This window comes from Drosophila ficusphila, unplaced genomic scaffold (genome assembly GCF_018152265.1).
Source record: "Drosophila ficusphila isolate 14025-0441.05 unplaced genomic scaffold, ASM1815226v1 contig_198, whole genome shotgun sequence".
In the NCBI taxonomy this organism is placed as follows: Eukaryota; Metazoa; Arthropoda; class Insecta; order Diptera; family Drosophilidae; genus Drosophila; species Drosophila ficusphila.
This window is the reverse complement of record NW_025064092.1, coordinates 8,291,123-8,318,260: the sequence shown is the minus strand read 5'-3', so window position 1 is coordinate 8,318,260 and position 27,138 is coordinate 8,291,123. Positions and strand designations below refer to the sequence as shown.

Genomic DNA, 27,138 nt, shown 5'->3' with positions numbered 1-27,138 from the left:
CCACTTGCCCCTCGTTCCCCCAGGACCCTGAGTCATTTTTCCCTCGTTCAGCCCACAAAGGTGCAACACACCCACAACAGGAATAAAAATAAACCAGCATAAAAAACAGTATGAAATACAAAAAGCGAACCGGAAAAGGCGAGAAAAACAAAGTTTATTTGAGTCGAGCTGCGGTTGCAGTGGGCAAGGACTTTGGGGTTATCCTGGAACAGGAAATAAATGAACAAAGAAGTAAAATGAATTGAGAGCGCCTCGGGGAAGTCATCCAATAATAAAAGACTAAGTGTGACAGCCAAAAATGTTGTCCAGCCAACTATATTTTATTGGTAAAATTGGAAAAGCCAAAGTAAAAATGGAGCAAACTATCGAATATAAAAAGTTTAATAGAAAATGTTGTTCAACTGATACTCAAATTATACAGGAAATCATTTTAATATGAAATCCAAATTTTAGGTTCAATGTTTTCTTAAATGTCTTTCAAAATTGACATTTTCTAACTTGAGTTTTAATTGTAATCCAAATAATAAAACTCTTGCTGACTAGTAGTAGCAGCATATCTTTGCTACCCCTTTCGAGTCAGATTTATGGCCCACTTTTGGATGCTCCGAGGGAAGTGGTGGGATTGAGCGTTGGCCTGCCAAAGTCCAAAGTTATTTGCCAAGCCAAGGCAGCGCATGAATTCAAAATGAAGCGAAAACTGCCGACCTCCGAATTTCCCGTCCAGAAACTCACTATTCCTGCGGCTGTGCAACATTTTTATTTGCGCTAAATTAGCCAGAGTCCAACAAAATACAAAAAATAAAAAAAAAAGGGGAAAGAAAGAGACGCTGTTCAAAATTCAATATCCACGGGCGGTCGTGGGTTAAGAGGGACCGAAGGAAGGTTCGCTGAATCATAAGCTTCACTGCCACTTCAACCCCTCCCCAAACCAAAAAAAAAAAAAAAAAAAAAAAAGAAAATGAAAAACACTCACATACCAATAGGTGCAGAGGCTTCTGTCTCTAGACAGAACAAAAAATACAAACCAAAAAAAAAAAAAGGGAAAAAAATATAAAAAGAAGGCAACTGTTTCGAAAAGTTTCCTCGGCCGAAAAGTCGAGACAGCAAATTGGAAATTTTATGCCATAGTTTCGACACCCTGCCCCGCCCCTTTCCCATGCCACCCACTTTTCATTCGACTTTCCTTTTTAGGGATATTTTTTATTTGTAGCCTCTCATAAAACAGACTACGTGATGGGCAAGTCCCGACTTTTATTTTATGGGTGTATCTGCGGGGGTGGATTTCGGATATCGGATGCATTTGGGGTTGGTTGCATGGTCTTATCCACTTAGGCGATTGCACAATATCCGGAAGTCGGAATTTCGGTTTGATCAGCCCAAGTGTATCACACTTTTGAGCGCTTCATTCGGAGGTATAAACTTGAATTGTAATCAGTTTTCATTTATGCTTTTAAAAAAAGGATTTGATTCGAAATGTATTTCCTTATTAATTGTTAAAGCTTGTCCGTTTAATTATTTCTTCTTCTGTTTTCCCACCTCTCGCAATGTAATTCAATTCAAATATTCTGTCATCAATTTTCTCCACCTTTTCCTTTGTCCTCCTTTCACAGCCCCCCCTTAGAAGTTTCCCAATTTTTTCCATCCATGTCTTTGGGGCTCTTTAACTTAGGGTCCAAAAGTTTAGGTTGATTTGAGGCTTGCTGGATTATGGATTATTTATTCATTCATAAATTATTTAAAATGCCTTCAATTCACGAAAGGAAAAGGTTTCGGATTCGCTTAAAGTTTGCCAAAAGTTTGTTTGAGGGGATAAACCTCGGAGACAACAGCACAACAAAAAAAAAAAAAAATAAAATAATAAAAGTGCTTCCAGCTGTGGAGAGTTACATAACCTGTTGCTAAAATATTTAAAATGTCGCACAAAGGTGGAATCTCTGGCATATCGTACGTATATCTATGTGTATGGTGTATGGTGTGTCGTGCGAAGGTCCTTAAATATTCCATGGCAGTTTTGCCAGGGTTTTTATATTTATGAGTAACTGGGGGATGGGATGGGACAGGATGGAATGGGAACCAGAAGTCATTAGGCAGGTAGCAACTCCTTGGTGTATATTTACCAGAACTTCATCTTGTTTTTGCTTTGTGTTGTGTGTTGTGTGTCCTGCGTTGCAACAAGGACCTTGATGTCCTTGTCCGGTCCAGTTTTTAAATAATAAATTGCTTTCTGAAGCTTGTTCCTGTGCCAAGTCTTCACCGCCCCAGAACCCCTTCACATCCTTCTTCTCCTTCTTCTTGTTCGGAGGCCATACAATTTCATTAAGAATTTAAATCAAGTTTGACCTCTGGCCTCGGCATCTTCTCGCTTCATCGGTTCACCAGGTGATGGTGTAAAGTTTGTTGTGTTTGGCCAGCCTTTTATATGGTCCTTTTTTGCATACGAGACACTTGTAAGTCAAATGTTTTCATTCCCGAGTAGTTGGCTCGGATTTCTGCCCTTGGGTCTGATCTCTAAAGTTTTGGCTGGGCTGGGATATTGTTACTTGTATTTTCAGTTTATGGTTTTGCATTAATTATTTGGGTGTAAAAAGCTCTGAAGAGGCTGCTTAGAAGTTTAAATTAAAAATGGGTTGTTTAAGGGGTTATATCCAGTTGCGAGGCCAAAAAAATGAGCTTTTTTGAAAATTATTTTTGGAGAGGCTTTTTATTGTATGTATACGTGTTATATATGAAAAGATAGGTAATTTTTTCTAGTTTTAGAATACATTTAAAAAAAAAAAAATTTTGGACTCCGTCGGTCCTGTAGAGGATCTCCCTAGGGTCCACTTCAAAAAAGGGTTTTGCGGTGAGGAAAATATCTCCGGTCCAAATGATCAGAAATGCAAAAAACCAAAAGGATTACGTAAAGAATAGACAAATGCTGGTAATGAGACTTGGGATTTTCAAAATTTTGATTTTTGACAAAATGGCGGCTTCCCAAACATAAAACTTTGTTTTTGGCACAAAAATTTCAACTTTGAAGTGGCTAAAAAAATCGAAATTTTTGTCGGAGCCAAAATTCCAAGTCTCATTACCTGAAAAAATATCTAAGAAGAGAATGTGAAAGTTTCAAGTCAATCGGACAAGCCGTCTCGGAGAAATTTTCCTCACCGACTTTGAAGACATAGTTTCGAGAAAAACGCATTTAAAGTTTTGGCTACTAGTTGAACTTCATGGGAGACGTCTTTACAAATACACTGATTACTCAAATACTATTTACCGGAATACTTTGAAATTTTCAGATAATCTTCTTAGATATATATACATTCAAAATAGGCAAAAAAAAAAATTTCGATTTTTTCAAAATCGCAACTGGATATAACCCCTTAAAGCTTAGTGTCAATATGCATTCTGCTCTCGCGCTCCCTTAAATCGAACAAGCAAAAGTTTATTAGTTAAGCCGCTGGCCACTTTTGCATTACACAATGTTTTAAAATAACCATTGATAACTTTGTGCCGGAAACAAACCACAAAGCACACAACCCCGACCAACATCAGCCAACCAATATATATAATCCCTTTTACGGATCCACATTTACGTGCACGTTTGGCTAATTGAGTGACTCCACATGGAGCTCTGAAGCTAACTTTTGTTGGCCAACTTTCCTGTGTGTATACATATGTACGTATGGTATGTGCGTACATGTGTGCGTGTGTGAGTGTGTTTATTGTTATGCAATGAGAAGTGAACCAAAAAAGTTGTAGCTCTGTAATTGAAAATATGTTTGCATGGAGGCGACTCAATTCATTCAGCGAGCAATCCATGCTGGTACCAAACCAAACCAAACCAAACCATGCCGAACCAATCCCCAAACCCAAACTCAAACCCAAAACCCATTTCCATTCTCAACTTTCCACCATCTTGCCAACTCATTTGAAGCCCTGCAGCATGGCAATTGCTTGTACAGCGTGGTTATATTGAACATTCCGAAATTCAACGGGCGGCTGGTGGTTCCGTTTGGTGGGAAAGGGGGAAAATGGGGAGGTGGTGCTAGAAGGGGAGGGGGAAAGGGGGCTAGGACGTGGGTGTATGCAATTGCCAAAGGCGATGGGGGCAATAACAGCCGCAGCATTGCTAGAGACGGATGTTGTAAACTAACTGTAGATCGTTCTATGCACTGGGGAAAAATACTAATAATAAATAATATGTGGAAAGTAAATAAATGTGTGCCTTAAAAACTAATTAACTGTGACTTAAAATGTATTATTCCTTAAATTTGTATGTTACCTAATGTGATTGACAAAAAAAACGCTTGGGAATTACAAGAAGCAACGTCGGATGATAAATTAAAATTTTCAAAGCATATTAAAATGAATTTATCGTATTCCAACGGAATGAAACCCTTTATTTTGCCAGTGCAGCGCCCTCTCCACATTCATTCATGCATATGACAAAAGTTATGGGATGCAGCTTGGCCGAAAGGAACTTGAAGAGGCATCGGCCAAAAACAAAACTTTGATTTGCACTCAAATGTGACCCCACCCCCAACAACACTTCCTAACTTCTCGATTGTGCAAAAGCCGAAGCCCCCTATCCTACCATCCCTCTCTTTCTGTTCTTCATACCCTTAGCTGCTTGTGGGAGAGGGAGAGGAAGTTCTATTTGCGCTTTGTGGTTAGTTAGCTATGCGTACAGTGCTTCCCAAACCTTGCTGCTGCGGAAGGAAGTGCGGAAGGGGTTTTCGAAGGGGGTTTTTCGGGGAGGGGGTTGGGGATGTCGGAATGGTGCAGGCCCTTTCGGATCGCCAGTTCCCTCTCGCTTGCATACATACACAATATACATATTGCACAAACTTTATGAAAAATCTAAAGCAATGCAGGAAGCGAAGACAGGGACAGGATGCAAAGCGGGAAAAGCGCAGAGGAAAAATTTTCTCGTTAAATTTTTCACATTTTTTTTTTAACCTCCACCAGCGTTCGGAAGAGAGAGAGTTTTTTCAGCTGCTGCAGCTTTGGACCAACAATTTGTAGGGATTTCGTTCTGGATTAAGTGTTGGCCAAAGTTTCCAATTTTATATATATATATATATGTATATATAGAATAAAATTGTTCGTTTTTATTTAACTGCATTATGTGCTCGATTAAGAGAGAGATAGAGAGAAATCTAGAACGGAAATTCGATGGGAAAATATTTAAAATTCGGTTGCCTTTAAGGCAAGTTAAGTTAAGAAGATTAGCAAAGAAGATAGATGAGTGGTTTTTCCAAGGAAGTAGTTCCGAGCCGAGGCTGATCCTTAATCGAAAACTGTGACTTATCGGATTGCCAGCGTTTCGCATGAAAGCTGCAAAAGTTTCAAGAAGTCAGCTTAGGTTTTTAAATTTGTATGCACAGATAGTGGCAAGAATAAGTACGTTAAAGTGTGAGCAGAAACTTGTTTTAAATATTAGGTAGACATAAGTTAATATACACACTTAAGCTCATGAAAAAAAAACCGTTTAATTGCCTGTAAACATTTCGCTTTTATTTCACTTGTATTCACACGGCAAATACTTTAAGTCCACAAAAACCTGCTGCTATAAAAAGTGCATAAAATTAATGATTGCCATTCTCGTTTCTCTCTCTTCTCTTTTTAGGTAAGTCATTTGAAATGGAGTGCGATGCCAACTGCTTTTACCAACACTGGCAGTCCTAATTTAGCCGGAGACCTTGACACGGCTTTATTGGTTTTATTTATTTTTTTTTTGTGTGATTTTTTTCCCCATTTTTGGGGGAGGCAATTTTATCACCTGACAAGTGATTGAACAAAGCGCCAACGTGAAATAAGTGTGCAGAAGGTGAAAAAGAAAATGGGAATCTGATTGGAGGGAAATACCCTTGGGGAACTTGGGTGCCCTAAAAAGTATGCTATAAAATGTGAATGGGGAAAAATTATGTTTACAGATGATAATTTAAATTGTTTGTTACTTTTTAAAAATTAAAATTAGTTTTAAAAATGTTACTTCAATTTTGTAAGTAGCAACTATTTTGATTTCCTATTCATTTTCTTTTTCATTGTTTCTTGCTTTTATTCTTTTTACTTTTTACTTTGGCTTTTTTTTTGTAACGCCACAGCTCGAGCAATCAGTGAGAGAGAATTTCGAGTGGCAACGTGTTAAACAATACAGGCAGGCTTCAAGAGGTGGAGAAAGTGTAACGAAATGAAATTCGCAACAAGAGCAAAAAAGGCACAAAAAAAGGTAACACTCACACACACACACATACATACACATATAGTCACACGTGGCACAGGGAGACAGGAAAAAGTGAAATTAGTCATTTGTAGCGAGCAGTTTTTAAGGAAACAACGGGGGGTTGTGGGTGGTGGCTTGGGGGTTGAGGATTGGGGCTGGGGTGTGGCAAGGTGGAACGAACAAAAAAAGGAACAGGACGGAGGGGCGAGGGGCGGGGGGCGGGGGGCGTGAACGGACACGGCTGTTGCACATTCCCATCGCATGCAATTTGCGCTGGAACTTTGCCCTCCTTTCGAGCATTGTGTTTGCCATTGAACACGCACACTGAATGCCAGTGTGATTGTATGGGTAGTTGCTGAATCCCCGTGTGTGTGTGTGTGTGTGGGGTGTATGTGAGTGAGTGTGTGCGAAGTCATTGTTCACAGACACACTGCCACACACATAGACACCTCGAAATGCTGTAAATGGGCTCACGGGCAGCATTGTTGCTGTAATTGTTGCAATTGAGCGTAGTTCAGAACAAAAGCCACACAAACACTACTGGATTTCTTCGTGGCACAACCACCCTCACACACACATATATATATATATAAGATATAAAATAATATATACACATGTATATATTATATATGTGCATATCAAGCTCACAACGTGTCACGCAGGCCTTCACTTATGTTTTTTCTTCAGGATTTTGCTGGTTTTTTGTCTCGGCAATTTCAGGCCATTCAAAATGGGTTCATTTGTATTTCTCTGCGTGTATGAGTGTGTGTGCCTGATAAATTATGGAATTGTTATCCACAAGTGTTGGAAAATAGGTTTTTGTTCCAGTTGGTGAACGGAACTAACAGTAACATTAAAGAGACAAATACAAATTGCTGCTTTTCAAGAATTTAAAAGAATTCAAAACGACAGAGATTGAATGTTATTGCTAATTTAATGTTAGTAGGGTTTTAGGAAATATGTTTTTTCTCAACAAAAAATAACACACAGCCTATTTTCCAAGCGCTTTATATCTATTATGCATCTATGACAAATCCTCGGTATTTATCATGTTCCATTTCTTGCGAGTGTCTCAACCTTGTGCGCCAACAAGAAAAATGTCAATTTCCCCGAGAAAATGCTTCTCTAGATTTTCACATTCAACTGCAACTTGGGGCGGAAAAATGGGGGCGTGCAAGGAAAAGTGGGTTAGGGGGAAATAGGAGAGGATAACATACAAGCAAAACATAATTTACACGCCAATATCATGTCGCTTCACACTCGTAAGTCAGTTTGTGTTTGTGTGGGTATCTCTGAGCGTGTATCTGTGTGTGTGTGTAGAGCACATACAAACATCAGACACTCTCACACACACTTCAGCCACTCACACACATAAAAATGAGGTCAATAACAGGTAGATTATCAAATAACTATTACACATTGCGTGTTGTACGAGACATGAAGCCGACGACGACGAAGGCGACAAGCAATAACGTTCAGGATGTGGATGCGGTTTCGGGCACTGAGAGAAAAAAGGTTGCGTTTTAATAGCTATCATAAATTTGAAATGGGAAAACTTTAAACACTTTGTGTGCAATCACTTGAGAAACGCCTAATATATATTACCTTATTTTGTTATATTATTAGGTATAATTTAATTTTTGTTGACCGTGTACCTGTGGTAACACGTCGCTTGCTATGCTGCATTGAAAACAGATTGCCTCCATGCCGCACATATCCATCCGAAGCTTGTGGCACAACGCTCAAGATATTATACATAAGTTGGCTTCGTTCGCTCATCTCTTGTTTCAGCACCTCAAACCCCATCATAACCACTGCCACCACCTACTTACTCCGCCCCATTTCGGCACCCTTTTTCTCCTCCACCCCACATCTCCTCCCCCTGGAACGCCCACTCTGCAAGTTGGCATTTGGACAAGTTGGCCCCAGATCATGTGGTTGGCAATCAACGCCTACGCGACTTGCCTGCCTGCCCCACCGTGAAAACCAAAGCCCCAATTCCGATTCCGATCCCCCCATCATCCATGCGTGAAGGTCAATTTATCGCCTAATGACGTTGAACAATGACAAGGGATTCCAGATTCTCGAAACTGTGGAAACGTAGCGAGCATTTAGTTTGATTTATCTGCTTGGAAAAACGAGCATTAGAGCCGACGGCCAATCGATAAATGTGACTAAGAACGGCAAAGGCGAAAGCATAAATATTCATTTATGCAAATTTAACTCATTTATCTGCTGAGATGATACGTACATATATACACAATCCAATATCCTTTGCCATTCAAAAGCTTAATCTGCATTTAAGGTGACATTTCAATGAGCCAATCAACGCATTTGGCTTCTCTCCATTGAACATTTCCCTTTGGCTTCGATTGATTTTAAAGAGAGAGCTACTAATCTGATTAGAGGCCTGCACTTAGCCAAAAATAACTTCAAAGTGCATATATCAGTGCTCTTTTTTGTGGAAGCGTTTGTTTATTGTCTCGAGGATCAATTCCAAATGCACTTGCAGTGGCAAAAACAGCGGCAGAGGGCCAAAAAATATAAAGCCCGCATTTAAGCCAAAAATCCCATTTCTTGCCCTAATCCCAAACATGCGGCGTAACCATAACCAAGTTAGCAGCATCCTGGTTCCGGTTATAGAAATGCGGTTAAGCATTCAGCTTCTCTCGCTTCCCTCGCTTTCCTCACTTCACTTTCCACCTTTGTCTTCCCTGTTGGCCAAAGGAATTTGGCTTTTCCGCCCCATGATACTCTCTATAGTGTTATGTGTGTGTGTGTGTGCCACCCCTTTGCTGGCGTGGACCACCTGGCGATGTCGGGTGATGAAGTCACAGAGGGCCAGCAGAAAATATAGAATATATCCTGGGTTCTGGATTCCAGGATCCAAGAGCTGCCAAAAACAAATACACCAAACTGACTGAACAAACAGAAAAATAAGTAAGCAAAAAAAAAAATACCAAAAGAACAAAAAAAAAAAAATGAAAGGAGGAAAATTTGGGGGAAAAACGGAAGGAAAAATTGAAAAGAGGAGAAACTTATTGCTTGGCAAAGCGTGAAATGTTTACGAGCGAGTGACGATGGCGACTCAAGTGCTGTAGGATTACAAGGAGGTGAAGGTGGAGGGAGGGGGCGAAAAACCGTAAAGAGATTTGTGTGTGTGTGTGTTGCCTAGTGAAAATCTTCCCCTCCGAATTTTTCTTGTCGAACACTCTCGCTCACTCTCTCTCTTGCGCAATTGTAAAGAAAATGTTATTAAGGATTTTCTATTATCCAACAAAAAGGCGCACTAAAAACACACCCACAAACCCACACACACACACACACACCTACAAACACAGAGGAAGCGTAGGTGTGTCTGTGTCTGAGAGAGAGGCGCATTAAGCACTTGACATATACACGCTTTGGAATTGCATCCATCCGCCATCTTTTGCGGCCCGCATTCTCCTCACAAAGGTCCTTAGAAAATACACTTTCGCTCAAAAAAAGAAAGAATTTTAAATAACTAATGAGATCAAATATTGCAAAACAAGTTAACAATTTTGTTGAAAATATTGTTAAGTAACATCAACAAAATGTGGGTCTCGTCATTTTCTGTGAGTCCTAAATTCAGTTGAGCAATTGCTTTTGAAAAGCCAAACGACACGTAAATTACGTATACGACACGTAGGCCAGATTACATATTCAGCGAATTACAAACTTTTGCCAACATTGCGTATACGTGACAATCTTAGAAAGCACTTCAATTAATCATTTGCATATCTTAAAATACTGTAAGCAGAAATCCAAATAAGAAAATATTACATTTGTGTACCATTGATAATTTTCCCTTTTCCCCTGACTTTTACGTTAGGGTATTAGCAAATTGTTTTGCGAACTGCAACGCGCTTTTCATTTTGGGCGCAGGCATTAGACGAGTTTCCATCTACTTAGTTTTCAATGCCCTTCGTTCCTTTGCCCCGTGTCCTTTTTCCTTTGCGAGTGTGTTTGCACGTCAGTCAGAAAGTTGACAAGCCGATGACGTTTTCTATGTGTGTGTGTCTGTGTGTGTGTGTGTGTGATTGCCGCCTGCATTTGTGTTTGTGCTTGTGTTTGTCCACTTTCCCGCTCTCTCTCTGAGTGTGTGTGGGTGCCTCAAGGTTCAGCTGCGAACATTAGTCAAGTCAACCCAAAATGAGCGACCAAAAGTGGCGCAGTCAAGCAAAAAGGCTCTCATTGCAACGACTGAATGAATGACTGAATGAATGAATGAACGAGCGGCTGACTGAGCGGGTGAATGCTGGTCCGAATGAATGACGGAATGTGCAAATGACTGACTGACTGACTGACTGACTGACGGATGCTGGCATCCTTGAAGGAATCTGCCAAAGGACCGTGCATATTTCTCCGTCCCGAACTCAAGCTTCCACTTCCTTTCCCGACTTATTTTCATTTTACCTCGCGACTCCCATTTCACTTCTGTCGCACTCAGAGGGAAAGTCCCCCGACTCACAGTGCAAATAGGTTCACTGTAGTGAAAAGATAACTTATTATATATATTTATTTTATATTTTAATATTATATTTATTAATTAGAAATCTTTGTACCTTTTTGATAATCCCCGCTGATTAATTTCAGTAGCTTCATCTTAGGTTTCCCCAATCATTTTGCAAACTTTAATCCACCGTTGAGTTTCCCGACTTCGGATAAATGAATGTCCCCTGGTTCCGGCCATAAACATGTTTTTCTACGCTTTTTATTATTATTATATTTTCTGCAACGGCTCCCCGCGCGCTCTCCCTTCCGTATTTTACTTTTATTATGCACAGCAATGCTGTACTTTGACTTTAACAATGTCAGCCATCCTGTTCCTTTGTGAGGTCCTCGTGCTGCGAAAGGCCAAGGAATATGCAGTGAACATAAATACCATGACTGACACGCTCGGGTGGAAATTGAAAAACAGCGTGGGTGGGGCTTGGGCACCCACCGGCAGCCTCGCAGAATTCTTCGAGGGTTAGAAGAAATGGTGGTGGTGCAATCTGCTCCAATCTTCTCGAGCAACTCGTCGAGTCGATTCATCTTGGCGGGGCAAAAAGTGCACGCCTTCGCTACGCATTCTTTAATTGAATATTTATCTTGGCTGCTGAAAGGAGTTCAGAGTGCACAGCGAGAAAAAAGCGGTAGTTACAAGTAGCTATTGGTTGTACTACGACTTTGTAATGATTATTTTAGTGATGGAATTTCTTTGCAATACTTATTTGGCTTAAAAGCTTTAGAAACTAATTTGTAATCAGTCTAGATTAGCCATATCTTTTCGAGTGTAGCTCAAGCTGTCACTTCCCCTCATTCAGACCTTTTCGCGCCCTTTTTTTCAAGCATCCATTTTTTTTGGTGGATGGGCGGCAACCTGATTCGACGTTGTCGCGTCCTTGTAATTGCAACTAGAGCGAGTGCGCGTTGTCTGTCAGCCTTGTTTTCCACCATCGGCGGTTCGTTGTGCATTGTGTGTGCCGCATTGAGGCATTGAGGCATTGAGGAGCCCCCCGCCGCATTGAGCCGTGCCCCAAAGCCAACGGATCCAGGCTCTTGAAAAGCATATCCTTATCCTTGCTGCATATGCAATGCATCTAAATTGCTTTCGAGTTCTCTTCTGTTTGGTTCTGTTTGGTTCTGTTCTGTTTGTTTGTTGTTCTGCGGCCAGAATCGCATCTGCTTTGGCTTTGAGATTTACAGCTTTGTTGCTGGTTTCGTTACGTTTCATTCTATTTCCTTCTTGCCTTGCCTCCCCATCTTTTTCCTTTCTTTTTTTTTTTGTTGGTTCAACTCTTGTGTCCTTGCAGCATCTTCTATTCAATTTCTTTTCCACATTAGGACTGCTCGAGATCCTCCATTCTGTGTGCATCCTTGCTTTGACATTTTAAATGTTATTTAATGGCTCCCGGAACTTTGTTGCACCCCATGAAACCGTGGAGTGGGTGCAGTGCTGGAGTCCTCGCCATAAATTCATTATTATTATTTTCCCTTCATTTGATTCTGGGCGGAGGGGAAGGTGAGCCAAGTCGAAGCGGTTTACACTTGATTTATATTGGCACTTTGTGCGCAATTTATGGCCAAGACGGAGCACAAGACAAGGTTGCCAGGGCGACGACGAGCTCTCTCTTCAGTTTTATTGGTTATTTTTGCAGTGTTTGAGCGATTCGAGGTGAAGATCTGGCTCATATGTCTATGGCGGTATCAATTAATTTGATGTAGGTTTTTCGGGGATTTTCCCACTTGAAATATACTCGTAATGGCGTCGTTAATTAACTGTTCGGATTGCCATGGAGCAACTTAAGCTACTTTAATTTAAAGACGAGGTCTAATTGGTCTACTCCCAAGCACACCTTGAAATCCTTTGTTTTTCTGAGAGCGCAACCCCTGATTAAAGCGGCTTTAATAATTATTCAAATGACGAGCACACCTTTTTGTTAACTCCGCGTGTTTTACACATTTTCCTCTGCCGTTTCTGGCGTTAATGCGTTTTTTCCTATCGCTCGGTAAACACTCGTTTCTTAACCCCCATCCACTTGGTTCTTAGCCGCTTCCCCTATTTATCACAACTTTAATCTGTGACACGACTGTGTTGATAACACCACACCTACCTCACCCACCCCATCCCCTCCTCTCATCCTCTCATCCCCTTAAACCATCTGCTTAGCTTGCCAGCGGCGATTTCTCGCTGTGTAACTAAATCACCAGCAGAACAACAACAAAAATTACGAAAAAGAGCTGGAAAACAAGCTGGAAAACTACAAGGAGAGCGGTGAGAAAAAAAACTCAACAAAAGTAAATAATTAAAAAAAAAGTTATACAAATTACCGAGGGTCCTTCGGTTATCCCTACCGAGCTCCCTTTTCTGGTCGCTTTGGCCGTAATTAAATGATGTTTATTAAACGTTCACCATTGTTTATGCCTCGAGCGATATTCGCAGGATGTTTAATTTGGTTTGCTTCTTTTTTTTGTGCACCGGATTGGTACTTCATTAATTGCATTAAATGGTGTACTGCTTAAGGGTCTGCTCACGGAATTTATTGTGCATTTAAATGAGAGGATGTAAATCATTAAAATTAAAATAAAATGCCATTGTTGAAAGTCTAGTATTGCAAATGAGCTGAAAATTAATTAATACGTATTTATTAAAGGAAAAAACGAAACCGAATTAATATCTCCTGATTTTTTCATAACAAGCAAATGTCTTTCCAAATACTTAAAATATATGAAAAGGGCATCAAACCCGTCGGTTTTTTCATTTGCTAATTTATTTGCGAGCAGCTTTAGTTGTGTTTTGGTTCTTGTTGCGCTTTTTGCATTGCCAGCAAGCACTTGAAAGTTTAACTGATGGCAAGACAAACAAGCCGGTGTATATACGAATTAAAATATATATAGAAAGGCGTATATTTAATGTCGGAGCTATATATTTTGGGCAAGCAAAGGAAACACACAAAAACCACAAAAATGCCGCCTACACTGGATGCTGATGTTTCGTTGTCGTTCGTTGTTGTTTCGTATTCCTTTCTGTTGTTGTTGTTCTTGTTGTTGTTGTTCTTGCTGTTGGCATTTAGGGCGGTTGTCACGCCCACACATGACTTGCCGTCAAAGGGTTAAGGCGGTGAGGGGAGGGCTTGAGGGGGGTTAAGGCTAAGGCAGAGGTCGGATTTAAAGGTGGCAGATGGGTTGGTTGGTTCGGTGGAGAAGCGGTAACACATCCGCTTGCCCTTGCGGCATATCCTGCAGTTTCCTTCCGCTCTTCTCCACCCCCCATCAGCCCCCTTCGAACCCAATTTTGCCGCCGTATTTTCCAGAGTTTCCCCCACCTGTCAGTTTATCTAACACGCACTCCAGGCTAAAGAGCAACGGAAGGCGGTAAAGTGCCGAGGAAAACAGCAAAAATAAAAGAACAAGAGGAACGAGACCAAAAAATACGTAAATTAACAAAACCTGCCGCCAATCATGGGTGTGTATGTGCTTGTGTATGAGCTTGTGTATGTGTATGTGCAAGTCAGGGTGTGTGTGTGTGTGTTTAGGGGAAAAGGAAACTCGGATGGAAAGGGTTCTTTTTTATGGCAACGGTTTGCAGGATAAACTGAAAAAGCATCGATATACACTTTCGATTTGACTGGGCACAAGGATTATCTCAATTTTCTGTACCGTTAGTTCTTCGTACTTTGATGTTGCAGAAAAAAAAATTGGCTGCCAAACAATTTCTAGTTCATCTAAATATTTAGTTTTTTTAATTGGTTATAGTATGCGGTATTTATCTTATTGTTATTTATCTTAGAATAAAAGAAACCTATTTTTATTTAGTTGAAAGGGTAACGCAGTAGTTTTAGTGAATTGCAAAGGATTTGCCTACCGCCTGTGTGTGTTTTTCCTTCGTCCTTTTGTCAGAGGAGAACAAGCAACAGGGACAACGAAAAGGTCCAACTCCTGTGGCGTGTTTCTCTGCTTGCTAGTGGGCGTGTCCGTGTGTCGTTGCGTCTGCGTGTGTGTGTGCGTGTCTACGTATTTGTGTGCGTGCGGATGGGTGAAATTAGTTAAGGGCAACGAGGCGCATTTTTGAGATTCATAAACTTGCGTGCGTGTCGATGTGCGTGTGCTAAATGAATGTGTGTTCTTGCGAGTGTGTGTTAATTTCAAGTTGACTCCTCGTTTCACTCGTTTAATTGGCCTGACTGACACTAAACACACTTACAAAACACACACACACACATATATATCCTTCTTTGCACAAGCTTAGCATGGAAAATTACAAAAAATTAAAGGAAAAAAATAATGAGGGAAACCCCCAAATGAAGTTCATGCTTATGAATTAATGACGCCACTGAAGGCCAACACAAAAAAAAAAAAAAAGGTGAAACCAAAATGGCAGACCTTCAAGGAGAATCATATTTCGGGTTCATTCAACTCGCCTTCCGTGGACTTGACAAATTTCAATTAATTAACTCATTTCATATTCGTCTTCATTAGCCCGAAATGCAATGAAACCGTCCTCAATTAAGCCAAGTCAATAATTCATGCTTCTGCAAGGGATCCAAATGCTCCAATCGACATTTCTAACCAGTAACTAATTGTTGTGCTGCATTTGGCCAAACTATTTCGTTAATTAAAGTTCAATTTCGATTTATGAGTGTCCTTTTGCTGGTGTAACTCACTTTCCAGAAGAAAATTCGATTCCAAAGTGTAATACCTCTTAAAGTTTTGATATAATTTAGATTTTAAATACAAAATACATTTCATTCACATTCAAATTAAAAATCACTCCAACAAAATCCAGCTCCTATTTTAAAATTATGTTTAATTCAATTTGAAACTTATCCACCTTACAAACCTCATTACTTTGTCAATCGTAAAAGTTAATTAAATGATAAACGTTAGGTTTGGTTTGCGGTGACTTTGGCTTTGTTTGTTTCACTTGATTGAGGTAATTCACAGATATATTATTTCTGCTCTACGGCTTTTGGTTATTAACAAATTTAAAGGCGAATGCATGCGAACGAGTGTCTGCATCGTAGTTTCACGTTTCCGATTAAGGTTTTCACATTAAAAATCTTAAATGGCGGCCTTTTTGAGATGCTGTGAAATGATGATTTCATTGCATATGATATTTACGGCCAACACTTAATTAATGCATCGCAAATACTGGCGGAAGCACACAAAATCGCACATATTTGCGGAGCATAAATTGGGGCGAGAGGCGAAAAATATTTCCCGCGCTGATGGTTAAAAGTCAAAAAGGCGATAATTTCATTTACAACTGTCGCCCTCACATCCTCGTCCACATTTACCTTGCACATGTGTGTGTGTGTGTATGTATGGCACACCTCTACATAATATATATATACACTTGTTTACCTTTTCCAGTTTTTTTTTTTTTTTTTGTTTGTTAGCTCTGGCCCACGTCAATTTATTGATACCCACCAAAAAAAGAGAGAGAAACTGAATTGGAGGCAAAGGTAAAGTGAAACGTGGCCATAAAAATGAAACTGAAAATGAAGGAAAATTGCCAAGGGGTCGGAAAAAAGGGGGGGAGCGGGGTGGAAAGTCGGTGGGTTGGTGGGGTGGTGGGGTGGTGGTGCGGTTGGGTTGGTAACTGAAGTTAAGGCATTTGTCAACACAACGCTTGTAATGTTTGTGCGTTTTTTCGTTACTTTTCCGACTTGATTTCCTCTTTTAGCTAAAAAAAGGGCATAACGTATACGCCATGGTGTACCTCATAAACTTTATTTCATGTGAAAGATGCACTGAAACCCCTTAACATATCGTGTTAATTTCGTGAGCAATAAAACAAAGAACCCCTCTTGAAATTGATAATATATGAAAGGTTAAAAATACATCTGAGGTGACTGGGAATTCCCTCATAATATTTTTGTCGTCTCCACTGGCTTTCCGGTTTTATAGTTCGTGATTTTATTTATTTGCTTGGCTGCAGGTGTCGACGAATGGCGACGCAGGTTAAGTCAGTCGGATGCCAGGATGCCAGGACACGCTTATCCTTTGCCTCCTCCTGCTCTGTCGTCTTCATCTTTTTCCAGCTTCCCCTAGGTTTCCCCCGCTCCCCCCTATTTTCCTTATATTTTTTTACGCTTACGTTTTTTTTTTTTTGCCTGGGTCTCAGCTTGTGCTCTCGTTACGGACGAACTGTGGAGAACGCGTAAAGCGTAAACTACAAATTGTTTTGTAGTTGCCTCAAATGCTCCTTGTTCTGTTTTTTGTTTTGTTTTTATTTTTGCTGCGGCAACAGCAATTGGCTTCATTTTTATTGGCATTTATAGGGGGCGTGGCAGGTGGGCTGGTGCGCAGGTGGATAAGCCCCACCCACAATTGGGGCAACTTCGTTACGCTCCTTTTATTTTTATTTTATTTCATACACGGTTTCATTTTCTTTTCTTTTCTTCTCTCTTCATTTTATTATTTTCTTTTCCATTTATTTGACCTCGCCATGTGTGTGGGTGGTTGGGCAGTAGGGTGTTTGGGTGGCTGGGTGGCTGGGTGGCTGGGTGGCTGGGTGTTTGCTCACGTAATTCCCTAATTAAATACTTAAATTGTAATTGCTTTCGAACCCAAAGCGACGAAAGCTGCTGGAGTCCCGTCATTAAAACGAGTATATCTACCCACTCACATATAGATATAGATACGTATGTATCTGCAGTAAACCATTGAAATAAAAAATCACAAGGTGTGTGGATTCTGCAGCTCGTTTTTCGGGGGGCGGAAACTGAAAAGTGTAGGGCAACTAAAAGATGTGTCTACATCGTGTTTTCATTTTCAACTCAATCTGCCTGAATAATTCATCACGAAGACATGACATGGCATCGCACAGACAGGTATCAAACCGAATCAACTTTAATTGAATGAAAACAAATCTTGCCAATCATATTGACTCTAATCCAATTAAATAAATCGAAAGTACGTCTAAGACGATTCAGATTGATTTAAATGTGGCAGAACCAAATAAAATAATTTTATTTTGTGGGAATGAAATCAAACCCTTTAAAGACATCAATTGAATCATTTTCAGTAAGATAATTTATTTTTATTTATTTATTTTTACACTGTATGCCTATGCTAAAACTAAAACTACAATGAGGGGAACAGCCATAGCTGCTAGGTTTTGATTTTTGAGGTAATTAAGGATTAGAGCTGAATTCTTAGGTGATGGATTCGTATTCGAATAACTTTCCTGATTTGTAACTGATTTATGAGTGGTATACATTTATGAATTTGTTATTAAAATATCTAACTAGCTGCATAATTAGTTTATTTTCGATTTTTTGGTCGATGTTTTGTCATTTTTTATGATGTCCTCCCTTTTCATAATTGCAAAAAATGGATTTTCTGAAAAGCACCTATTTATGGTCATGCTTATCTATAGTTGGCCAGAAGCTCCAGTGATTGACTACCTTATTTGCCGGCAGTTAAGCCATATAAGTCATCGCTTTAATTTTAATTGGACTAGACTAAGCTTACGCTTACGCCTCTGTTGACCAAAGGACCTCCGGCCACCGTCGATTTTCCTGTCTGCTCCTTGAACTTTCCTCGTGCATCCTGGCCACGTTTTTATGTGCTTTTAAGTGCGCAATTAAAGGTCAATTGCCGGCCAGGCTGCCCAGCGAAACGGCTCACGCTGAAGTAGCCCATAAATGGGGCGATGTGTGTGACCAAGTCTACAAGCCATTTTCTTTTTTTAAACACAAACTTTATGGCCTTCAATGTGCGTTTAATACGTATGCAGAGAGTTGCTATGAAGAGCAAGTGCTATATAATCTATAGTTTTCGGAATGTGAAGTGGATAAGTATTTTAAAAAAATTCTTAATGAATTGTGCCAACAGGACGTATAAGCAATATTTTATAAATTGCATTTCCCTAGCAACAGGGCGTATAAGCAATATTTTATAAATTGCATTTCGCTATCAACAGAGCGTATAAGCAATATTTTATAAATTGCATTTCCCTATCAACAGGGCGTATACGTAATATTTTACGAATTGCATTTCTGTGAAGGTAATTTAATAAAAATCCATAAAAACACTTTTAAAATATGTTTGATAAATCTACTTGGTAATATTACGCATTTTTTTTGACACATACCTCAGTCAACTTTCTGTTTTTATTGAAGCAGCATTTGTTGAACATTTATAAAATCTGGAAAGCCAGAAAAATTCCCAGTTCGATACAGACAGGATGGCTGCCGCGGAGTCGCCCAACTTGGCGGAGTACAAGGCCGGTCGCATGATCCTCCTGGGCAAGATGGTGGAGCCCGACGACCGGAAGGGTCTGCTCTACGTTCGCCGCTCCCCCGACAATCAAATGCACATCCACTGGATGGACCGGCGATCGCGTGCCGTCGAGCTGGACATTGTGGCCACGCCGGGTAGCCTGGAGTTCCGTCGCATCGATGGCTGCACGACGGGCCGGGTGTACGTGCTCAAGAGCACACGCTCCACGCAGCGCTACTTCTTCTGGATGCAGGAACCGCAGGTGGAGCGCGATGCGGACTTCTGCCGCCGGGTCAACGAACTGATTGCCGCTGGCGAACGCAAGTGGGACGAGAGTGCGGCAGTCGATGGCGATGTGGATACGGATGTGGAGTCGCGGCGCGGTGGCGGTGGTGCCACGGGCGGAGATCTTCGTGTGCTCGAGGAAATGCGTCGCATTCTGGAGACCACTTTGGCAGCACCACCGGAAAGTTGGGTGCAAGTCGGCCAGTCGATGCTCGCTGAAAACAGAAACCGGAGACCAGAGGAGGCGGCGACTCCTTGGAAACCCGATAAAGTTCTCGATTTGGCAGCTGCCTTGCGTTATCATGGTGAAGAGGCCGTGGTTAAGCTGCTGGATTCGCCAGTAAGACGACAAAAGCTGCTCGACCAACTGCCCAACGATCCCGAAGAGGAGGAGGAGGGCACTCCCGCCAGCCAGATAATCCTCGAGCACCTGCAGTCGCCGCAGTTCAACGAATCCCTGTCCGACTTCTCCGTGGGTCTCCACCACGGTGCCCTCAGATCGATCCTGGAGCCGCTGCTCAACGACAAGGAAGCTCTGGATGCCGCCAAAGCCGGCGATATCGAGCGATTCCTTCGTGTCCTGCATCGCAAGGAAAAAGGAGAAGAATTCACTGGGCCAGCCGATTGAACCGTAGTGTCCCCATAAATAAGTCAAAATATATACACAAAAACACTGAAATAAATTACGGGGAGGAGCGTACAAAATGCAATAACTGCTTGACTCTCCGTCTCGAGTTACGAAGATAAATGAGATGCCATAAGTTAGACGACAACTTGCACACACAACTCCAGACAAAGACCAAGCGGATAAAAGTGTGCTTGTGCTGCTCTCTCTTCTCCCACAAAAAAAAAGCGAAAAAAACGTACACTAAAAATTGATATGAAATACACAAAATACAAAAAAAAAAAAAAAGACAAGGAGTGCAAAAAATTCGAAGGAGAATAAGAAGCAACGACGACGATGAGACGGGAATGAAAACAAAGGAGGGAAATTTCTCAAATAAAAAATAGTTGTAAACTGCAAGTTGTGGACCGGCACTGTGGGGAGTACTTAGGATCGGGTTAGTGGGGCTTTCTTTCCCAGTTCAAGAGTTCTCTGCTCTGGCAGCAGTTTTCCCTGCCTCATTTGTATGGTGGCGCCTGTCCTGCCAAAGCCCTTCCCCTTCCCCTTCCAACCATTCTGACCGAAACTTTTTCCACGTTGTTTTAATGAAACTAAGTGAGCGACAAAGTGCTGGACAGCGGGGGCAGAGTGAAGAATTGTGTGCCACGGCTTTGGGCAGATAAAGCATTCGAAAATGCTGCTGGGCTGCCTGTGCTGCCTGTCCCTTTACTCTTATGCTTTTTTTTTTTTTTTTGGATTTCGCAAGAAAAGAAAACTTAAGAAACGCAAAATGTTCAAAAAGTTGTTGCATTGTGTCAGAGTTTGAACAATGGTAGAAAAAGTGGAGGAAAAGAAAATACTAACGATTAGTTTGTGCCCACTATCCCCCCCCCCACTTGTCATAACAAAGTGTGACCAGCTACTTACTAAATAATTTAGTATGGCTGCACTTTGCTATTTATGGTATAAATATACAAGGATTAATAATTCAAGAGTGCAGTGCTTGAAGCCAAACAATTTACCATAAGTAGAACAAACTCAATTTGCTCTGCAGTCTGGAGTGCCATTTGTGCAATTTCGCTTTAATTCTATTATGCTTTCCACGAATTCCCCGCATTTAACCAACTAAAACTAATAATGCTACCCGACCCGAACCGACTCTCCCACACTCTTGTTTCCCCTCGGGAACCGCATTAAACTTAATGGTAAATGGCATTGCGGAGAATTGCCATAAAAATTACTTAAAACCCAACCAACAAGCAGCTTAAATATGCCGCTTATTGATGTTCTCCACAACGAAGCAAATGCAATAATAGTTAGGAGCAAAAGGGGCAACAAAAACAAAAAAAAAAAAAAAGGCTGAATGTGTGTGCAACATGGGGAACTGAACTAGCTCTTTAGCCGCTTTTCCAGCTCTCAGTTGCCAAACTCCATTGGCATTCGCATTCCCAGTACCATTTTCACTCCCCATTCCCTATCCCTATCCCATTCCCATTTCCATTTCCATGTCCGTGTCCTTTTCCACTTTTCCATCCTGCTCCTGCTTCCCTGCTTTTCCCTGCTTCCCTGCTATGCGTGTTGCATACTAATTTCAAAAATTTGCCATTACATTTGTACTTCGCACTGCTCTATGGCACCAGTGCCGCAACTACTGCCATTCCACCTATTTTCCACCCATTTTGCTGCCCTTCAGTTTGTCGGTTTACTGCCATCTTGAATAACGCAAACACACACACACCGAGTGTGTGTTTCTGTTTCTATTGCTGTTGCTGTTTCTGTTTTCGGTGCTTGATAATCAAGCACACAACTGAAGCTGAAGCTGAAGCTGAAGCCGAAGCTGAAACAGAATTTGAGGCTAGAGCATCAAGCTGGAGCCTCAGCTGGAACTGAAACTGAAGCCGAAACTAAAACTGGCAAGGAGCGAGGAAATCCTGGGGTAATTCACACACGAAATTGCCGGAATTTCAGCTGTAGTCAAAGGTGAAGCGAAAGCATCTTAGCCACACATGCAACGTGCTGTTCGCTCAAAGTGAATTTTCATTCCGGTCCAAATGTAAATAAAACTTGACTCCTTTTTTACATTTTGGCTGAGAAGCTAAGGGAAATTGCCCAAGGAATTTGTCACCTCATGGAGCCCATAGCCAATTGGTCAATTAGTTTTGATGCCAAGAGCTAAAATTTCGTGCAACAGGATTACAAAACAATTAACATGAACCTCAATTATTCATACAATCATATACCCCATTAAATGTATATTTTTTTCAACATTTTTTTTCCTTCAATGTGTTATTAAATATTTGTATTGCATATTTGTATTGAAAGTAAAATGAATGCATTGAACACGCATCTCTAAGTAAACACAGCAAGACACCTTCGGAAACGATTACTTTTTGCCTTTGGCCCATTTGGAATTTATGCCACTTTGGAATTCAGGCAATTGCGAAAGCCAAAACCATTTGATTAAGTTGATTGCGAAATGTGCGGAATTTGTGTGCTGCTTCAATGGGACTTCTAATGAGGATTTCTTTGAAGCGCCTGGGGCCAAAGTCGAAAACTTTAAGCACGTGTCATAATTGTCAATGCCACAAAGCTCTCGTAAAGGCACAAGCACACACACATTTAATATATAAATATATATATGTTTATATATATATAGATAAATACATTTGATATAGGGAGGGGGATGCTGCGGCAAACGGAAGTCACACAGACAGATAAGCAGAAAATGGCAGACAAATGGGAGAGGCATTTGACATTGACCAAACATTGTCGCATTAAGGAAACGTACTGGCCTCAAGCACATCCTTACCACAAAACACTCATCCAGAGGTGGTCGTACATTTCCCCTCTGTAACTCCTCGATTTGTGGCACAAAATACGTTGCAAGATGGAAATAAAATCACTTGTAATATGCTCATATTGCCTATAATTAATTGAAAATACCTCGCATTGATTAACATCCTGTATCTGTTTCGAATTTATTGATAATATTATTGGGGTGCACAAAATGCGGAGCTTTCGCATCGTTCACTCCACACATGTTGTTTGCCATCAATGTTCCACCGCAAAAAGTGTGCAATGAAAAAGTGACGCCAGGCCGGAGAAATGTTGCCAAAAAGGCCAGCGACAGTTTGGCTGGGAAAAACTCATCCCCGCTGGTTTTCCCCTTACCCCCTCCCCATTTTCCCCCCATTTTCCTGTCTCGTTTTTAGTCACTGGCCTAGTTCGCAGTGAAGCCGCAGTCCATGAGACAATAACTCATGAAGTGCGGCGGCGACGGGGCCAAGCGGAACCCGAATAAAAATCAAATAATAGCGTAAAAGCTTTCCCCTCTAAAAAAAAAAAAAATCAGGGATATGAGGAGAGTATGTGGGGAGGTTGGGAAACCCTCGTCCATGGCTCAACAATAAAATGTCGCCGGCGAGCTTTGTCCGCGTCGCCAAACCAGAAAGTTAACCCAGTTGCAGGGAGCAATGAATAAATTTTCCAGCTGAAACTGGCAAAACTTTCTTGTCGCTCCCAAAAGCTAAATTAAATGCGAGAAATAGGAGTACGAACGAAATGAGACACCTAAAAATGTAAAATACAGCCAGATAAAAAAATGAATTACTGCTCGCTGGAATTATTAAATGAATTGAATTGATTGCGCGGTTTTTAGTGCATTTGTCATTATTGTTTTATCTTTTTTAAAAACACATTTTCCTGTTGCCCAGAAAACCAGAGAAAAATGGTAGAAATAGAATCCACTTAAAACAGAAGTTTAAAATGGAATAGTGATCCAATTACCAAAGTAATTTAATTAATTCCAGAGGTTTTGGTGGCAGACAGAAAGACAAATTGAATGCCAGAAAATAAAGCATATATAACTGGTGAAAAGGTATTGTGCATGTTCCCTTTATTCGCTTTATATATTTGACATGAGATTTTCAATTCAAATTTATTCGCATTTAAAAGCGAACAACAAACAACAACGACTAGCGAATCGCCGCGAATAACTTTGACCGACGCTCCGTGACCCCCGCTGTCATCCTGGGGTTAAGTGCACCGCTCGATATGCCAGATGAAGAGGACAAAAGTGCATTTAACAAATTAAAATCGCAGAAACCACCGGCCAAACGAAATGGCAATAAAGCTCTCTGGCCTTTTCCACCTACCAACTGGACGGCTGGATGGCTGGATGGCCGGCTGTCCTGTTGGCCTGCTGGTTGGTTGGCCTGCTGTGTTTTACGCAAATGTACGCAAAAAAGGGAGAAATGCGTTCTTTTTTTTTTTTTGGGCCACGTCCAATAATGATGTTGTTGCCGGGTCCTCTGGTCCTTTGGTCCGGTGTGGTGGTGCTCTCGTCCTCTGGCTCTCCGGTCCTATGGTCCTCTGCGGTCCTCCTCGACTTTCTGACTGCGAAAATGCAATCCGAGCCGGAACTGACACGCACAAAAGGATATGCAACATTCACTAATAAATTTCATATTTATGTAGAACAGCGAATGCAGTCGCCGAGCGGGCTAAGGGAAATATCCGGCGAAATATAAACGTGAAATTGCCGGCCGACCAAAGTTTGTTGTGTGTGCGGTTCGAAAGGCAAACATTTTGAATTCGGGGGATTGGGGAGAAGTGGGTACTTTTTGGGCACATCTGACAATCTCGGCAGGACAATATACAAAAGGAATCGAAATTGAAACGAATACGCGGAAATCTGCATTGGGGAAATTGTCATATACGATCGATATTAATGCGGTACTCTTAATTCTGCAAATTATGATCCGTAAATAATAAAATAATTCTTAATTTATAAATACCAATAGTAAATTTTCGAAATGTACTTTTTGAAACAGAAACTGAAATACTTTGGGGTAAAACTAAAATCGCATAATATTCAAACATAATTTAAGGGTTTTTTTTCTAACCAGTAAATAGCAAACATAACACGCTTAACCATAAACCAACCAAATACCGAAACCAAATCATTTCAATAATCAATTGAAAATCAATTTATTTTATTTGTGCTCCAATCATAATTTTCACAACACAAGCGACAATCAATTGTAGGTGGCAGTTATATTTTTCTCGCGCTCTTTTTCAGCAGCTGCCTTCATTTGCATAATTTGAAATTACTAACAACTGCTTTGAATCTGGCTTATACTCCATAAATATTTATTTAATCACTTATTCATGCATCGCATTTTCACAGTTTTAATGTTTACATATTGTGGAGCGAATTAAAAGCAGCATAGGCAAAAAATGCAAAATCTTTTTGGCGAGCACAATAAATATTTGATGGAAATAAATTCTACAATGTTTCGGTGTTTGTTTTGCTGGGCTTTTCCGGGCAATATCCGTCTTAGTCGTTATAATTTGTATTCCGTTTAATGATTCGCCGGGATATGTAAGCCTTTGTAATGTTCTTTACTTAAGCTTTATAAGCAATTAGTCGGCTGTCATTTGAGATTCAGGGAAACAAATACATAGGTTGCATGATTTGGTACAAGAATTGAACTATGCAGTAATTATCATACATTTTATGCTGTAATTAGAGAACACATATCATTTGCTGTCGATATGGCTTAAAGCTTTCATTGCGTAACCAACGGATGATGTCTATTGACATTTGCTGACTTGGGCTTAAATATGCATTGCCGTATTTGTCCGTAAACGTAAACAACTGCCGTTGATTAAAGAATTACACAATTTACTATGGTCTTTCATCTTGGATCAATGAATCGCCGACTCGATTTCCGCAATTTCGTTCGGCAAACATGTGTATATATTTTTCAATTATTAATTGATGTTGTAAGGAGCAAACTAAATGGATATCCGCCTGTGTGTGCGGGTTTGTTTAACTGTTTTGCCTTTGGCTTGTGCAGTTCGCCGTATTTGCCTTATGCTCCCAATTGCCTTTGGTTGTATCTGTATCTGTGTGTGTTTGTATGTGTGTGTACTTTTCGTGTGTGTGTGTACTTTTCGTGTGTGTGTGTGTGTGTGTACTCTGTGTGAGTGTTTGCCAAGCCAAATTCAAACTTGAGCACTTGACATTTCACGCTTGCATAGATGGCACTTGGTAGGCGACGTCATTCGAAGCGAAACTGCCGGATTCCCAAATGCATTTGCTTCCCGAGACCATCCAATTTTCCAGCCAGGCCACCCCTTTTTCCACAATATTCCCTCCTCCTCCTCCTCCATCCTCCGTGTTTTCCCACCATTTTTCCTCCCGCTCCCGCCATTCTTGGCCCTCAGATGACACTGATGATGTGCTATTTATTTTCGGTCTAGGCCCTCGCTGTCCTCTCGTCCTTTTCGTCCTGCTGCGTTGATTAAACATTTGTGTTATGAAATATATACAGAGCGTCACAGAAAGTGCCTCCCACACACACACACCATACACACCATACACACCATACACACCATAAACACCATACACACCAGAGACACCAACACTAATCCGCACATTCAGCTCCGTTCGGGTGTCTACTTTATATGCATATGCCGCTTTTGATTGCTGTTTACTGGCTGCATCATCATCCATCCTTTTGGCTTGCAGTTTTGATCCTTTAATAGAATATTTAATTTTAATTACAAACATTTGATTTCCCACTTCAGTCATCGTCGTCGTCGCTTCGCTGGCTGCTGGCTTTAAAAATTCATGGCACAAAAACAGTGGCAAAAAAAATAAAGATAAAGCAAGCCGGCAATCAAATCAAATGGTTTTTATATACAATTACGTTTTTTAACTGACCTAAAAATGTACGTTGCTGTGATTTTATTTTGGCATTTGATATTTAAATGTTGGGGAAATAAATCTATTCCGATGGAAAAAGGCTTTCAATTGATATCCCTTAAAATAGATCATATATAAAGTTGTGAGAAATGTTTTCGGTATACAAGTGATACTTAATGAAAGCTCTTAATGTGCAAGTTGCAATATTTAACTATATTTTTTTTTGCAGTGCAAGGATAGAGCGTAGAGAACATGTGTGGGTGTTTGTGTGGGCCAGCAAATTGAATGCGTGTGTGCCTGAAAGCATAAGCCGGCCAAGTTGAGCGAGACGGCGACCGAGACAAGAGCCAAGTTACTTGGGGCTTTTGTCAATGCCACGATGAGGATGACGATGGTGAGGTGGAGATTGAGATGGGAGATGGGCGATGGGAGATGGGGAGACGGGGAGGAGACGGAAGAACGAGGATGACTTCTTATGGAGCACTTGCCACGCCCCCCAGGGGGCAGTGCATTGGGGAGTTGGGGGGCAAAGGACCAAGCAATGACCTCCAGAGCCTGCAAAACCCATTCATGTGGGGATCTCAAAAACGCTTT

General features: G+C 40.9%; 2 protein-coding genes across 2 annotated transcripts in view; both read left to right on the top strand.

Moving 5' to 3' along the window:
- Positions 1 to 27,138, top strand: part of LOC108095269 (neurobeachin) — a 167,595-nt gene that overhangs the window by 23,222 nt on the left and 117,235 nt on the right.
- On the top strand, positions 18,528 to 20,252 carry LOC108095274 (proteasomal ubiquitin receptor ADRM1 homolog). Its single transcript, XM_017196318.2, has one exon. The coding sequence runs from the start codon at positions 18,909 to 18,911 to the stop codon at positions 19,854 to 19,856; it is 948 nt and encodes a 315-aa protein (XP_017051807.1). The 5' UTR covers positions 18,528 to 18,908; the 3' UTR covers positions 19,857 to 20,252.

Coding starts and splice junctions, on each gene's coding strand:
- LOC108095274 (XM_017196318.2), top strand. CDS start 18,909: ATGGCTGCCGCGGAGTCGCCCAACTTGGCGGAGTACAAGGCCGGTCGC.